Genomic DNA, 18,017 nt, shown 5'->3' on the forward strand with positions numbered 1-18,017 from the left:
CCTACATCCGCCCCCCCCCGCCCCCCCCCACAAAAAAAACAGTTAATAAACAAATACAAATTCTGTCTCATGGAGGTCTGTTCAACTTAAGTTAGTTTAACCTCCAATCTGAGCAATATTGACTAACCCAGATTGACAAGTCAGGCAGAAACGAAGCTGTGGTTTGGGAATTGCGCTCTAAAGGTTAAGTCACAGTGGATTTTTCCTGAATTGTTATGTAAGAGCAAATGACTATTGAAACGATGACATTGCAGTGCTAAAAATTCATGTAGACATCATGTGTTATATGAAAAGAAGATGATTGTGTGAAAACAGAATACTTCTTTTTTTTTCAATGTCCAAGTATCCTTCAAGAATTCCCCAATGCCTAGAGTTGTGTGTGCCCTTGAATTATCCAGATGAATCTATTCTGGGGTTCAATTTTGGTACATCACATTATATTTTTACACAATTGAGTCCTAAGCAGCAATGTTCTCTGGGTAACCTTCTGAGAATAAAAGACGTCACTCAACCAGACCATGCAACTCAATTCCACCAGCTGAGCTGCCCAATTCTTGGTCACTTTTCTCTCCCCCACACCAATGAACCAAGAAATTTTCTAATTTGCTTCCTACAGAAATGCCCTCAATGAAGGGTGACTCATGAGAGCAAAGTGGAATTGGAAACAGAAACATGCATACGTACATGTGTTATTTTATTTGCTTATATTGTTATTTTATTTTTGATGAAGCAGGGAAAAAAAATTGAGCAAACAAGGAATTAACGAAGGAACTTGAGCTCTGGCCACTGGTTCATCAACTTCTTGTAGTGTAGTCCAGGGGCATAAAGCACAGAGTCTCTAGACCCATGTCTTCTATCCATTCCTTCACCTCATTTCTCTGGAAGGTGCAGGTAGGGACCACAAGGATTGTCCTCAATAAAACGATACAGAGCTGTCCGAGAGGTAAGGCCTTCAAGCTAAAAATAACCTAACAAGGTTGTCACCTTGTCTGCCTGCCATGGTCTTAAGTCACGTCCTTAAATACCCGAGGACCTGTTTCTTCTCACCCAGTTTGCCTTCTGGCTCTGAATTTTTCTCTCCAGCCCTGAGAATTGGCTGCCATAGCCTGGCTGTGATCTTGGAGCTTGGCAGCAGCCTTCCCAATACCAGGCTTGGATGTGGTCTCTGCCTCGCACCCTCCCTGATCGCTCAGACTTTTGACTTTTTGATTGCACACATCCAGTCCTGGATGCAGGCGTTCTTGGCTGGCTTCCTCCCTAGGCGAGAGAAGCCTGCAGTGAGGACATGAACACAGCTAGTCACATGTCCCTGGTAAGGCTTTACCAGTGCTAGAGGAAAATCTCCAAATGAAACCAGGATGCACAAAAAGAAAACCATGGGTCCCAAGAAAATGTATCTGTTTTGAAAAAGTGATTTCTAAAAGCAGTTTACCCAATCAAGGTGCTGCCTCTTGATTTTTAATTATCCCAGCTGGGTTTTTGTTAAAAGTATTGAGAATTAAAAACTGATATACACACATGTATCCTAAATAAAATAGTGACCTTTCCTAAAGCTCAAGAGTTGGATTTTAAATATTATTCTTACCTAAATTAATGGTGAAATTTTAGAACTTCTGTTCTCTGTTCTTTTTTTTTTTATTATTGACTCGTTGAGTCCACATTTTTTTAATATTTATTTTTTAGGTTTAATGGACACAATATCTTTATTTTACATTTATGTGATGCTGAGGATCAAACCCAGTGCCTCATGCATGCTAGTCAAGCGCTCTACCACTGAGCCACAACCCCAGCCCCTAGAACTTCTATTCTTATTGCTGATAGGGTGTTCTGATTTGACTCGTGAAACAAAATCCCAGCACATGAAATGAAATAGAAATGTCAGCATCCTTTGACAGGTCAGGTCATATGGGACCAGATTTCTGTTCTTTGGTGGCTATAAAAATATTTAGCATTCCATAGGATCATAATGACGAGTACTGACAGTTTAACAGATAACACAAATATCCTTTGAAATTAATTCTCATATGGTATATCCTTATTTAACCCAGCTTTGCCTTAAAAATGAATTATAGTGTTGAAATTAAATATTGGTTGATATATCTACCTAATAAGCCCTTTTATTCTAAATATACACTCAAAATAAATAATTGGATTTGAAACAAAAAAAGGAAAAAAAAAAAAAGGGAAGGTATCTTATTGAGGCCTAAGGATAATCAAGATAGTTTTTCTAAATAGTTCTTCATTAAGAAAACAAAGATTGATTTTTTAAAACAACATTTCATTTAATGTTTTGGTAAAATGGTGATATTGTTACAATTAACGTATTCTCAAAAGCAAAATGAAGAATACATAGTTTGGGGGAGATTTTTGCAGGCAGCAATCTGTCGTAGTTTAGAATTTCTGGAACTTTGTGATAGCTTATGGAAATAATAGGCAAGATAATTTTATACCTGTTATTTCATGAAAAAGTGTATGGTTTCTGTAGATAATAAGATGATTATTAGAAACATGACAGTTGGCTTTGCTGGGAAAGAGGGCCTTTGATTCCATAATTTTATGATGTTCCAAGTAGCCACCTTTCATTAAATACTGAGTAGAATTTTAATTTCTCTGTTGCATTTCAATTTGCACATCTTCTCTAATTTTTATGTGTCCCCTGACCCCCCAAAATCAGGTTGGCTAAACTAATATTAACACTGTATGGAAACAACTACTTTGAAAAGAGAGATTCTATCAATGAGTTGTGTTACATGATAACCTCATCTTTCTCCTCTCCCTACAGAGGGAAAATAATTTTAATGTCCTGTTTTGATTAAAATGACTGGTAGTTTGAGTCTTTGAACAACACAGCTAACAACTAAAAAGAAATTGGTCAGTTGTTCTTGAAATTTTTGTTTTGTGATTTTTGTAAAGGTTCTTTCTTTTTGTATGTTTTCTTCATTTTTGTAAGCCATTTCCTATAAATTCCAATGGAATTTTCTCCTTCAGTGCTCCTTTCCTACTCCCCTGAAACCAAAGGGGGGGAGGGACTTTAATCTAAATGTCTGTGAAATGAATGATGGTAAGTTCTCATCAGTGACATCATGGTATCTTTCGGGTGATTAAAATGTTTTCTGCATAGTTAATCCATGAAACATAATATTGTGAAAAACACTAAGTAATTCTTGCACATACAGTAAAATGCCTGAGACCAGATGGGATAATGCTCTAAATTATATCCCTTCTAAATATTTTATCATTGTGCCCTTCATTATGAGAGCTTGTTTTCTTATGTTAAAGGCAGCTCTATTGTACCAAAAAAAAAAAAATTGAAAAGCTGACAATTATTACTTCACTTTTATATGGACTGCCTAACAGGATTCTAGACCAAGGATTTGTATCCTAAATGACTTAGCGTGACTGCCTCCACATTTTAAATTCTCCACACATTCTAAATTCACTAGGCAGAAGCCAAGATCACGCTCTCTTTGAGTTCAATTTCAATTAGCAAAAACTTTCAACTTTCATGATTTATCATGTCATAATTCCTAATAGTTAGATATTATAGAAGTTATGGACAGAAGACAAACCCTCATTTGTAGCCTAAAGCACATGGCCCGAATAAAAACATTTATTGCTCCCTATATTAAATAGATAGCTACCAAAGACAGTGGCTGTATAACCACTTTGACTTTTTGCCAGATTTCCCATCAAGATTTTCAACACAGAGGTCTTCTCGTTAATGAAATGGGAACTGTTATTGCAACATGCAGCACTTTTTATTTTTCATTTTTCTCTGAAAGTTCTTAGAACAGGGGAACTACCATTCATAGAATTTTGTTTTCTTCTGCCTTACTGAGGGGAAAAAATAAAAATCTCTATGAGAAGCCTGAAAAGGCAGCTTTCTAATCTAGTGACAACCAAGCAATTTAAAATAGCTTTGAAATACATTGATTTTTCTTTCTGTCTTCCTTTTCCTTCTGTAATATTTGCCAGGACCATCCCAAGTTCTAACCAAACATGTAAGTTTTGGTACTTATCCACTATATATACAAAGGCCAGATCCACTCAGTTAATCCAAGGCCTAACCACCTTTCCTTCTGATTAACTTACTTTGGATTAATTTTTCTTTGGAGAGAACAAATTATGTTTTATACTAAACCTCTGTGAACAGAATAAAAATGAATTCTCTCAGAAACAGATAGACTCTAAGTCAGGGAGAGAAGACCCTGTTCTCAAGAAAATCAACCCTGGTTTAACTGCTAAATGGAAACTCTCTTGCGTTCCCAAAATTATTTTTTTTTCTTCAACAAAGATCTGAATGTGTCTCCACCTTCTTCTCATTTATCACATATATCTCAAAAATCGAATCTCACCATAGAAATGTTGATGGTTTGCTAAGGATTTTTATTTTGGAAGGGAATTGGGACTATTGCCTGGAGAAAGTAACACTGCCTGTTTAAACTTGGCAAAATCCCAGTTCAAACTAGAGAGGTCCTTTTCAAGGTCAAGGACATTTTTAAAATGTAAGGTTTGTGGGCCTGGGGAAAACCCAGGATTCAATCCTGAGTGCCACAAAAAAAAAAAAAAAAAAAAAAAAGGAAAGAAAGAAAGAAAAGAAAAGTAAGGTTTGTAGATGTTAAGTGAATGTTAACTTGGTTGACCAACTATTGGATCCTGCTTAACTCCCCAGTAGGGGATCTGGACTTCTCTGCTTCTCCCTCTGTGTGGTTTCATACTGATTTCCCTTTTGCTTCTTGTTAGCTTGTTATTTGCTATCCCTCAGTGAAGCCTTCTTTGATCTGGTCATGATCCTCATCTCCTTGTTAGGGCTTCTATAGAGTTGGGAAAACCTATTCTCTCGTCTGCTTATCATAAAATGTAAGTGACAGGAATAGCCTAAAGTTTGGATAAATTATCCTATGGAATGAAAGCTACTTAGGATAATTCATAGGGTAATTTATCATAGGATAATTTATAATACTTCCTTAACATATCACATGATCATCCTAGAAGATGACCAATCCCTATGAAAATAATTAGGTACTGGCCTTAGACAGAAATCCACAAGTTGAACCTTTCTTTTCCTTTTTTTTTTTTTTATTTAAGAAGGCTCTATCTCAAATACTTTTGCATGAGAATTGTTTATATTCTGATCTGCATGTGATATCCATGGCACAGTGAGTTCAACTGATATCCAAAATCTCTATGTATGCATCTACTCTTGAAGTAATTGCCTCAGAAGTTGACATTTGATTGTTTTAGCAATTTGTTTTTTTTAAAAAAAAACTCTTTCTTTTCTGCAATTTCTAATATAGACAAGATTTGGGCAGTGCAGTTTAAATGATGAGATGGCAGAGAGAATTGTTCACCTGATTCCTTAGAACATGGAGAGTTTCGTATAAGTTACAACAGGGCAGAAATCGTGAATTAAAAGTTCACAGGATCACTTTTTGCATCTTACTTCCATGTCATTGACCATTAGAGGTGCAAATAAATTGGGATTTGGAGTACAACTCGTTTTTCTAATATTTTCTTATAACACCTCTTTCACATCCTCCTCAAAGAGAGTAAACCCATTTGTTTCCTCCACTTTTACTAGAGTGCTGTCACTCTTTTGTATATAAGATATATTATACTGATTTCTCTACCCCCAGTGATTAGCACAGTGTCTGACATTAGGGAGGGGTTAAGTCAGACACACTCAAGAAGTTTCCAGGGCTAGGACAAGAGTACAAATGGGGACAGTATGCCACATATCTAAATGTTTATCAGGTGTCACCAAGCATCCCCATTACCTGTTCTTCAGGAACCATATGACATGGAGACTTAAGAATCTCCTTGCCTGACTCGATTCTGAGCCCTAACAAGCTATAAAACACATCTGCAGAAACTCTGCACAAAGCCAGGAGCTCTGATTGGTGACTGACCTCACCCAAATTAGGTGGCCCACAAGTGGAAGGCCATGTCTGGTTCCTGTCCAGCCTCCTTTTGTGGACTCAAGATTACCAGGCAGTTTGAAACATATCCTACAGTTAATACCATCCTAGCAGAGTAAATGGTGGCGGCAATGACTCTGTCCCTTTTATATTACATTTTGATGACTGGGATGCTTTTGCCAGATTTATATACAAGCACCCACTCTTTCTCTCTCTGACTTCCAGAAATAAGTTGTAATTTTCTCTGACCACTCAGCACACACACTCACACACACACCCTTGTTGTTAACTCGTGATATCTATGCCTTGGCTTTCAGGGTACCCAATTCAACCCTTAACTTTCCCTTTTCATAATTTCCATTGTTTGCTCTACTGCTTACCAAGCCAAGCCAGTTCAAAAGTTTTTGTTTTTGTTTTATAAGGCCAAAAGTACAAAAATAAAGAGATTTTGTTTCAGTGACTAGTGCTCCATGGTTCCCTGATAAGTACAAAGCCCAATGCCAAGGTCCATTCCTTCCCAGGTCTAACTGTGACACCATGTTTGATGTATGTTGGCTAAATTGAATAAAATCAATAGGAAAGAAACTTCCAGTAATAATTTCCAAAGGCTTGTGATTTTCTTTTTTTTATACTTCAGAGTGTCAGCATATTTAAGAGGAAGCAGCTGTTGTACTCACTTGCTAGCAAGTATGAGTGAGACTTAAATTCACACAGGAAAGAAGAAAATAAATCGTGTGTAATTCTGAGTCTTCCATCTATAGGAAAACATAATGAGTGTCTTTGGGTCATAACATTCATCCCTGTTTCCTAAGAGGAAACTGAAATAACTCAGCTATGGTTTTCCCACTTGGGTTATGAAGTCTGTAACTAGAAGAATAATTTTTCTTTCCTTCTCTCTCTTTTTTTTTTTTCTTACCCAGACCATGTAACTTGGCTGCTCTACTTTATTATCCAGAATTCAAGTTGTTGATATTTTTTTGAATCCTTCCTTATGCTTTCTGGATTTTTTTTTAAAAAAGTATTTACAGTGTTTTTATACAAAATGAGGGTCACAAATGGGCCCCTCTGAATACTGACATGCTACCTTTCACTCTCAACTAAAGCCCCATTCCACAAAGTATTAGCAATCTGTTTTGATGCCAAAGCCAAATAGTGGCAGTTGCAATAATGATTCTTTGCTACAGGGCACTGGCAGAAAAACGGCACAGAAATACAAGCCCAGACCATCCAACCCTTTTTCTTCCCATTGAATCTCACCCATTATTTCCAACTCTCTGTCACATACATTGTTCCCAGAATCCTTGGTTGAATACTGCAAAGAAATCTAAATCAGCCTTTGGGAAACACTGAGAAAAGTGAATCATTATACTACTTTATCATTTTCTGGGCTGGGGAGCAGACTGTGATTTATTCTTACCATTCTGCACAAGAGGTTATTTGAAAACTAAAGATTTTCCTTTTCTCCTCTTTCTAAAGGGATTTAAGTACTTGAGCATAAATGCATGATTGGACATACTTGATTGACTCTAGTTTAGGTCATGTTTAGTTTGTTGTTTTTTTTAAGTTTAGTATTTAAAATGTTACCTTTCAGTTGGGCACAGTGTGCATGCCTGTAATACCAGCAGCTCAGGAGGCTGAGGCAGGAGGATCATGAGTTCAAAATCAGCCTCAGCAAAAGCGAGGTGCTAAGCAAACTCAGTGAGAGCCTGTCTCTAAATAAAATACAAAATAGGGCTGGGGATGTGACTTAGTGGTTGAGTGCCTTTGAGTTTAATCCCCAGTACAAAAAAAAAAAAAAAAAGATGTTGCCTTTCAGCTTGCAATAATAAATGACGACTAGCTAAAAGTATTATAATCAAAATCTAAACTTTAGCAATACAAAAGAAATGAACAGCATGTGCAAGTGAGCCAGACAGTTCAAGTCACTGTTGCCTGCTGCCAGTCTGGCATTGGGATGTTCCCAAATTTCTACACACCTCCATTTCTTTGCTCAACGGGGAAAAAACATGATTTGCGTATTTTCATTTTTATGAGCATTGAATAAATTAATAACTATAAAGCCTTTAAAAGTGCGTTCACAAAGATTATTGTTCTTTCATTCATTCATTGGTTTCTTTCAATAAATATTTACTGAGTGCCTCATTGATGTAAAGTGTGAGTGTGAGGATGTGGTCCTGAGGAAAAAAAGATGAAGGACTGTTTATAATTATCATTACTGAATCACTTTGAATGTCTCCTGTGAACTGTGTCACTGCTAACTTAGGTACATGGTCTGTGTGGCCTTATTGCCTGTGACTTGGCAAAGATCTTAGCACGAAATAACTGCTTAATAAATGTTGCTAGAATGTACGTGAGTCCGTTAGTGTAGGATAACAAGCTCTAGATTTGGAATTGGACTATGTACGGTCACTCCTACTTTCTACCTTAGGGTATAGTATTACCTTGAAAAACTTAGTGAAACCTTCCTAGTGAAAAATCAAGAAAGCCGTACTATAAAACTGCCAAGTTCCCTTCTGGCTATGATTCTGTAAAGTCATTGAGAAGATATTTTATTTGTTTGACTAGTTTTACTTCTATTTTTCTTAAGTTTAATAAACTTTAATTTTATAATAGTCTTAGTTTTATTTTTTAAAAAAAGTGCAAGAATATGAGAGTTCCCACACACCCTGTACCTCATTTCCTTCATAGTTAACATTTCTTATTACTGCAGTATATTCATAACAACTAAGGAACCAATACTGATATTATTATTAACTAAAGCTCTCATACTTTACTATGATTTTTTTTTTTTTTAAGAAAAAGGTACTGGGAATTGAAAACAAGGTCACTTTACCACTGAGTGATAACCTTTGTCCTTTTTATTTTTTTGAAACGAGTTCTCACTAACTTGCTGAAGGTCTTATTCACTTGCTGAGACTGGACTTGAACTTGTCCTGCCTCAGTCTCCCAAAATGCTTGGATTATACGTTTAGAAGGATCCCATTACTAAAAGATCCCATTACCACACCCAACACCCATCTTCACATTTCTTAAGTTTTTGCCAAATGTCCTTTTCTCTTTTTTACCCCAAGATCCAATTCCATTTTACATTTAGTAGTCCTGTCTTCTTAGCCCCCCTATGTAGTGACAGTTTCTTAAACTCCTTGTTTTGATGACTTTGATATCTTTGAGGAACATTGATCAGGAATGTGGTAGAGTATATTGCAATTTTGGTTCATTTTTTATTTTCCTCATAGCTACACGGGGGTTATAGATTTGGGGGAGGCGGAACACAGAGGTAATTCTCATCACATTATATGTTGTTAACATGATCATCCATTCAAGACTATTTTAATGAGTACATATCATTAGTGTATATGTATTTGGTAATTTGGTTCCCATGTTAAGGAAAATCCGTTTGCTATATTATTATTTTGTATGCAAAGTATAGAGTAGGTGATTCTCTTTGAATAATGTATAATCTTAAACTATATTTACCTTAATTTCTTTTCTTTTAAAAGTCCCCTTTATTACAGATATAACAAAGGTGATTGAAAAATCAATGTCTTGTTATAAATTATTAACAATCCTACCTTTATGGAATCAATGTCTATATATTAAATTTAAAATGAAAAATGTGATTTTTGTGTTTCTTTTTCAAAGGCACTGCAAGCTTAGAAAATAATATATCTGTGCTTAGCTATGTGGTCAAAAGTGTGCCACAAAATAGAAATATGGGAAATGAAGCATTTTGCTGTTAATTCCCCTAAGCCTGTCTCAAGCAAGGAACTTGCCAAAGCAATGTTAATACTTCACTAAGCCCTAACCATAGAGAATCTAGTGCTTCTAATCTTATAGTGTCTTTTAAATGTGCCTTATCCTCTGGGGTCAGCGGAAATACTGATGCAGCTGTCACAGGGATTGGAGGATGCGCGGCTTTGTTTTTTCTGTACTTTTTTTTTTTTAACACATTTTACCATAAATAAGAAAGTTGCCTTCAGATGAATAGGATCTATTTTATGTGCCATTTCAGATTGAGACATTAAATAAATATGTCAGTTTAGACAAAAAGTTATTTAGAAGGATCCCATTACTAAAGAAATTTTTAGCATCTTTAATTTAAATGAAATAAATACCCACCACATCCCACTCTTTCTTCAGTATGTAACCAGACTTTAAATATAATAGCTACATTTATGTTCAGTCAGAGCATTTATTATCAGAGTATTTTTTACCCGCGCCCCAAACCCTGATTTCCTTATTCCATGAAACAGTATTCCCTGACTTAATATATTCTACTTGTGTGACCTTGGAAATCATCCTTAATTTCTAGAATTTTCTGATTTTCATAGCTTTATGTGAAGGTTAAATGAAATTATTTTCTAGGTATATAAAAATTTTTTTAAATATATAGAGCACTTAGCAAATTGGTCACTAGTGAGTTATTCAAAGACACATACACAAATGCTTTCAAACCATAATTTCTGATTTATTGGAGGGCAATAAATAGCTATAGGAGCATGTTAGCATTGTGTTTTATACCATCTCTAGGTTGTCAAAGATATGTTCAGGTTGTTCTCTGATATTTTAATCATGTGACCTTAGCAGGAAAATAAAAACTAATCAGAAAGTGGATCTCTCAACATTCAAGGGAATGGAAGTGTTCTAACAGCAAAAACTGATGGTAGAGTAATTTTATTATTTTTTTATCCATGGTGCACCAATTTGCAGTGTGACATATTTTAAAACAGAACTTATGAATATTATCCATTATACTGGGAAACAATCTTAGCTGTTAAATAAGTGATTAAAAGTGTGTGAAGTGTCAGGCTAGGGAAACAAGATCCAGATGAATATTACTATAGAAGTGTCCTTAACAAGGGCTGATTTTTCATCGCATTGGATAGTGTTTCTGATGCCATATTTAGGAAAGTAGCAATAAACAACGTCAGCTTTTATTCCCACCTCTACACGTGGATCTAGTGGATGTCCAAGTTAAAAGGCATGTTGAATGGCACTTAGCTCATGATGATTGAGCTAATAAAAAGTAAATACTTGGGTAGGTAACAAACCATTACCTGCAGACCACTGTCCCTTGTACACACTGCCCAATCATGAACTTTTCAGTATGGTATTAAAGAGTGACCATAGAAGCATGTGAAATGATATATGGAATGGCAGCTCTGAAAGCAGCTGTAGCCACAGAGGCCGCCTGGGAATATAGAATGAAGAAGGTACAAGAATAGATAGAATATGAGTATAGTGCTCACTTGCAGATCATTCCTGGACATGGCAAGCATTGCTAATATCATGGTGATTGGCATATTTGGGAGGAGAGCTATGTATACCCCAGTGAAGTTAGGACGAGGTAATTTTGCTTTGAAGGTTGATCTCTCCAGATTTAGTATCAGACATTGGAGCCAAAAGGGTTCTTGGGTTACAGTGCATCCACACGTTCATGATCATCACACTCTTAAAATGATGTGACTAATGCATGCTGTGACTAGTCTGTGAATTCCTCATCAAGAGTGGCTACTGATGTTTGAATATTTGTGTCACAAACTTCTGCCCACAGAAGTCTGATACAGAGCATGCATTTAGTAAACACGATGGAATAGAATTTCTCTTATTTTGGTATCAATGTTATTGTACTCTGTGTTGAATTATTAACTCTTTGTAAACAGAGCAATGGCTTTTCTGAACTGATAATCTAGACAAAGCAATTATGACATCAGGGTTCCATATTTATTTTTCCTAAAAACCAAGGAAATACAGAAGGGAAATAGTCAAGTAGTAAGGAAAAAAATAGAAAAATATTTATAAAAGCATTTACTCTCTATTTTAGTTCTTTAAAAAGTCATCTATGTATAAATGCATGTATACAAAGTACAATAATATAAATATTATATTCAGATAATATGGCAAGATAAATTTGTGGGCTTTTTTTTTAAATCCCATAGAGTATTTTTAAAAATTGTGTGAATATTTTTAAATCTCTGTTATTTTGTAGACTCATCTGAATGTTTTATTTCAATATACGAAATTAAGTGTGGTCATCAATGCATATTTCCTCATGAGATAATTGATACATAGTTGACAAGCAGCAGTTGCTAGCTGCTGTTGTGGTTATTAGCAGAATATAATATTAGTGATATGTTTCCAAATAGGGAAAGATGATACTACTCTCACCCCCTTCGTATGGTATTTTGAATGCAGACAGTACTGCAGGGACACCAGCAATATTAACGTCGACAAGTGTGGAAATCCGCAAAAGCAGTGTTATGACACCTGAGATCACCTCTAAAGTGGAGAAGAGCCCCACGACAGCCACTGGCAACAGCTCGTGTCCTACTACGGAGACTGAGGAAGAAAAGGCAAAACGGCTTCTTTACTGTTCGCTATGCAAGGTCGCTGTCAACTCCGCCTCACAGCTGGAGGCGCACAACAGTGGTGAGATGCAGCCATTTCTTTTCTGTCTCAACAGCTCTGCAATTATCTTCCTCTGAATAGATTAGATCTTTTGCAGCAGGGGACAAAGGGGTGGCAGAAAACTGGCAATTATTACATGGTATTCATTAACCATTAAAAAATAAAAATGGCAAGCAAAATGTCATTTGTATAGGTGCAAAGGAGGGTTTATAGGGCTTGCAGGCCCGTGTGGGGTATGTGAGTGTGTGTGAGTGTGTGTGTGTGTGTGTTTTATTAAACATAAGGAGATAAAACGTAATTCTAAAATATGTTCTGCATTTATATGATTACTTATGCACTTGCATGCATTTGCTTCTAAAATGAAATTTTCTAAAACCATACCTATACTATGATTGCAAAATGTGGTTCTACAATTCCATTTACTTTTGGCTAAAACCCCTCTATTAATGATTTTTATGGCAAATCGTGCTATTTGGGTTACATCTATGTGATTTTGACAATTAAACTTAAGAAAACATTTATTATGTGCAGCCTCTGAGATATGATCTTTACTCTTCCCACAACTGAAACATATTATTCTTTCCATTTGAGGTTCAGAGAAGGAAAAGCATGTGGCCAATTAAGTGACAGGACTATGATTCAAACCCAAGTCCCTCTTCCTTGAATATAACACTTTAAAGCAGAAAAGGAAAATACTGGAACACTGACAAGTTACGACAAAAATGCTCTCTGGATCTATTTTGGTTCCATCCAGCTGCTGTGTGTGTGTGTGTGTGTGTGTGTAATGTATATATCCCCTTCTCTCTCTCTCTTTCTGTGTATGTGTGTACACACAAATATCAGCTTTTCTCTAAAAACTGGGTTGATTGCCAAGATCAACGTTTCTCTGAAAGACTGGGTGCATTGCCAGGATTCTGTCAGCAACTATAAAAGAAGTAGAATCATTTGTGAATCATGCCCTGAGTTAATATTGCAGCTGTATGTTGAGTCACTGACCAAACTGTTGTGCTGCAGGGTCATATTCAAGTATTGACTTCAGGACTCTAAGGAGTAATTGCAGAAGGAGAACAATGACTCCAGCACACATCCTCCTTCTGCATACATTAACTGCAGTCAGGGAAAGTTCATGAGTTCAGGAGCCGAAAAACACAGGAAAGCATCTGGCCCCAAGTCAGAATCTACTGCATGTAGATTTGCCATGTGTTTACTCATGCAAATCCTTTCCCCCCTCCCCCTTGGATGCTGGAAAGTTCATTTGTTGCTCAGAAATTCTTGATCATTCCACAGAGTGACAGAAAAACGCATTCAGTTTGAGGGGGGAATCAATTTTGACAGGTAAACCATGCATGCCCTTTGAGGTTGGAGTTTGCTGATAAGAATTTCAGAGTCTTTCTTGAATTCTTATCGGAAACATCTCATGAAGAAGCAGAAGAGTTACTTATTTGATTATATCACACCAGGTCAACATTTTTCATATTCCAGTTCTATGGTCCTTCTGTCTGCCTTGAGTGTCAACAAAATTACCCACGAAGCGTTTAAAGTATACCTTCCTGGGCAATACACCTGGGGATTCTGATGACTTATACCCAAGGCTTGGGAAGCTGTAGTTTTGGGGAAAAGAAAAAGGAAATACTTCCATTGAAGTTTGCAGACAGAGCTGAGAGTGACCCAAACAATCTCCTCTGACAGTTTGAGAAGGTGAACATAGTTGTCCCTGTAGAGGACAGTTCCCAACAAAATGTCAGCCTGATCTAAAGACTTCAGCCACTTCCCTACTTCATTCAGGTTGCTTCTTGGCATTTCTCATCCTTATCTTTCCCTTTCTGAGTCTTTTTTCTTTTTTGAAAGACCCAGACCCAAATCCTAATGCTCATTGCAGACCTTGTCCTAGACTTGGACTAGTGAGTGGTGTCAGGACTAGAGGTGGCATAGGAAGAAGAAAAAGACTCAAGTCAGTGGTCTCTGACCTCTTTGCTCCACTATGTATGATCCCCCAGCTCTGCTCTGTCATCCATAACTGCAGGTCTGCTGAGAGGCCCCACATGTCTGGACTTCCTCTGGCTGTAACTATATATAAATTCAGTCCTGTGTCCAAACAACAGCCACTTGTACTTGGGTTGCTCTGCATCTTTCCCTTGGGTCTGCTATAGGGGAACCTATGAGGCAAGTGTGAAGAATAGAGGCTAATGCCTAATGCCCTGCCAGGATAGATTGAACATAGGATTGCTGTAGTGTGCTCTCGTTTGGATTCCCACAGAAGCAGATTCTGAGACAAGGTTTTGGGGACAGATAGTTTTTAGGGAGGTGAAGGATACAAGTTGGGGGAGTGGGGAAAAGAAAGAGGGAAGGGAAGACAGCCAATGCAGGACACATCATTTAGCTAGTGACCAACTTGGGCAGCTGGAGCTCACCAGCCAACACCATTAACTTCTCAGTTCACACTCTGCTTCACGGCTTAAACACAGCTATTTCAATTGTTCAGAGAGAATGACAGGATCAAATTAATTGTTTCTTCATATTTATAATCATTGTGCTATCATTGTTTGTTTAAAATCTGTTTGCATTTTAAAAGGACATAGGAGGGGTCAAATGTATGAACTGTGCCCTTAGTAAATTCAGCCTTTGAAACTGTTAATGAACTTACCTGATGAAACCAAAACTTACAACTGAATTTGTGTGTATCTAGGGCTAATGTGAGGTTTATTTGTAAGATAAGTAAGAGCAATGCGGTGATTTATTATATACTGAATCTTAACAGTAACCCCATCAATTGCTTAAAATATAGACTAACAGTATTTTTCAGGTGTAATACTTCATCACTGACATTCTAGAGTTTCTGGCTTGTGGTACCAGTAGAAACAGGCTGTCTTGTTCCTTTAGTCCATTTAGTTATGGTTTTCTGGATTCTTTTTAAATGTAACCTCTCACTGTCTGCTCTCAGCGAAGATCACAACCACTGCCCCATCTTAGGACTCCCTTGCCCCCTATCCCTCCAAAATCACTTTAAAGACTTCTCAGATTTTTGCTAGAGTCATGAAATTAGAAAAAAAAAATGTTTAAAATTAGGTTTGAAGATCAATCCTAGTCAGAAGCAGCCAGGTTTCAGGTAGGGCAGTGTTTCTCATGCATCCAACAAATAATTCTCTTTCTTTGCTCCCTGTTGGAAGTACATTACACACAAACATACAACAGTTTCCCTACATTTAAGTGTGGAAATGTGCATCTCTGGGCTGCCAATGACCTTTCAAAATGTTTTACTTTTAATCTTGGAAAATCTAATCCTGAGCAACTGATTACAGGTAGTGTACCAGGGGTACAGTTTTATTCAAATACTGCCTGTGGTATGGTTCAACAGAATGAAGTAGAAGTGATTTAGCTTACATTTACCCTCAGGTATACACATCACCTTACTTGAACCTGGGCAAGGAAATTGTCTTCTATGGGCTCTTTCTAGCTCTTTCTTCTCCCTGTCTTCAATGGAGTTCCAAGCCATGTGGCACCTCTTAAGGATCTAATATTACAGCACAATGCGGAGCGTGACCACTGCTGCGTCCCACATACTTAGGGGTCAAGTGTGTCTTTCTGTTTGCTTTTTCTTTTTATTCCTCATTATGGCGGAACCATTTGAAGTTGCAGTTATTTGATTTGTATTCCATAGATAGCATAGGCACACAGGACTGGAACAGAAGCATTCCTGCTTTGATATTTTAAGAATATATGGGAAGAGAATATGCAGTTTAAAAGCCATAGCTCTTCTGAGCTTCCCAGCAGGACTCACAGGACAGTCTACAAATGCTAAAACCACCTTGAAGAGGACCTAGTCTCTTTAGGAGAGCTGGAACCCCCTTGCAACTTGTGTGTTATAATCCAAGTTATTACAAAAGATGTGGTTTCTCTTTTCCCTTAAAGAAATTTCCCCCAAATATCCTATTTGTTTAGCTAATTTTTATGGTTTTTCTCTGTGTAATGGGGAAAAGAGTTTGACATGTTTTATAGTTAAAACTTATTACTAATTTGGGCAGATTTTTCTGGTAATTACTTGAAGCACTAACACTTAATAGTTTTCACTCAGCTCATTCCAGTCTTGCTATCCCTTGACAGAGCTTATTCTATCCCTCACTAAGTTTTAATGTACAGAAAATATCACTATCAGAGGACAGACTCTACTAAATTTTAAAATGCTTGGAGATTTCTAAACTTTTACCTTGACAAAGCAATGGTGTTATGAAGGAGAAAGAAAAGAATTTAGTAGGGTACATGGAGTGCCCTAAGTTATCTTTAGAACAATAAATGCATTTAATATAACACTCAATAGAGCAGATCATTTCCTTTTCTATAACTGAGGACATTGAGGTACAAAGAAATTGAAGATCCCCCACAGTTAATGGAGGCAGATTCTGACATATGCAGTTCAAAAACCAGAGCTCATAATTCCTTTTACAAATGAAAAAATAATAATAATTTCAGTGTTTATTTTATTAATCTGTACTAAGATACTACTAAGAATAATTTCAGTGTTTATTTATTAATCTGTAGTAAGATCTAATACTCAAACTAATTTTCACTGATTATCTAACATATGTTAGGCACACCCTGGTCTCTTTCCCTTCTTGGCCACGGGGTAAGAGGTCTTGTCTATCAAGAACTCCCACCTTGATGCTGTGCCTCACTGAAGGGTCCAGAGAACAAGGACAACCAGTCATGGACTGAAATTTCCAAAATTATGAGCCCCAAAAGATCTTTTCTAAGTTGCTTATCTCCAGTATTTCATCATGCTGATGGAAAGCTGGCTAACACATACCTCCTTTTTTCTTTCTGCCTCTACATGGTATATTTGAATACTAGAGCTGAACTACCTTGTATGGTAATCATTAGCCTCAGGAAGCATTCAAATTTAAATTAATTTCAAGTTCAGTTTATCAGTTGCAGTGGCCTGATTTCAAATGTCAAAGGGCCACACATGGCTAATTATTCATTATCTGGAAAAATACAGGAAATCTTCATCATCACAGAACTTTTCATTAGACCATACACTAAAGCTACCATTTAGAAATATGGAGATTGTGATAGTGAATTACCTGGTGAACGCTCAGGGTTTAGTTATTTCACATTTGTTGACCTTGCACTGTTTGATAAACAGAATGAGTGACTTCAGACCTGTATCGATATACATTTTCTGACTGTGAAGGTTTACATGACTATTCTTAGTAAAAGAAGTAACAAGTGCAAATCAGTAGAATGTCCTACCTCTGTGATTTTCCTGGCCCATGCCTCACATGAAGTCATTGATATTTAGAACTCTTGAAAATCTATACCCACAAATGGGTACCTATTGTGGGCATGCAGCTTGAAATTGAAATCTGGGCAGGCTAATGTCTTCTACTCTGTGCTCTTTGAATTTTTTTTTTTTTATCAAGAGCATCTGTTAAATTTCATTTAAAAAGTATAAAATAAATAAAACTAGTTTACACAAAAAGTAAACAAAAAACGTCTGCTTTTGCAAATAACTGTCATATCTCAGTTTCAGTGTGGAAGTGTGACTGATTTGTCTGTCGATTTGAGTGCAAATTATGTGAAAACTTTTTTTTTTTTTTTTGCTAGGCTCTCTTGTGGAGTGGATATTAAAGCCGTATGGCATCTGTTGCACTCTTAAGGGCTGTGTTTTTAAGGAGATGAGGTGGACACACAGGA

General features: G+C 36.7%; 1 protein-coding gene across 2 annotated transcripts in view; it reads left to right on the forward strand.

Annotated features, from left to right (window-relative positions):
- The window catches only part of Znf385d (zinc finger protein 385D), a 636,064-nt gene that overhangs the window by 607,276 nt on the left and 10,771 nt on the right, over positions 1 to 18,017 (forward strand). For both annotated transcript variants that reach the window (XM_048801021.1, XM_015494517.2), the window contains exon 5: positions 12,114 to 12,347. In XM_048801021.1, coding sequence (XP_048656978.1) covers positions 12,114 to 12,347 — 234 coding nt within the window. The remainder of the gene's footprint in view (positions 1 to 12,113; positions 12,348 to 18,017) is intronic.

Source organism: Marmota marmota, unplaced genomic scaffold (genome assembly GCF_001458135.2).
Source record: "Marmota marmota marmota unplaced genomic scaffold, marMar, whole genome shotgun sequence".
In the NCBI taxonomy this organism is placed as follows: Eukaryota; Metazoa; Chordata; class Mammalia; order Rodentia; family Sciuridae; genus Marmota; species Marmota marmota.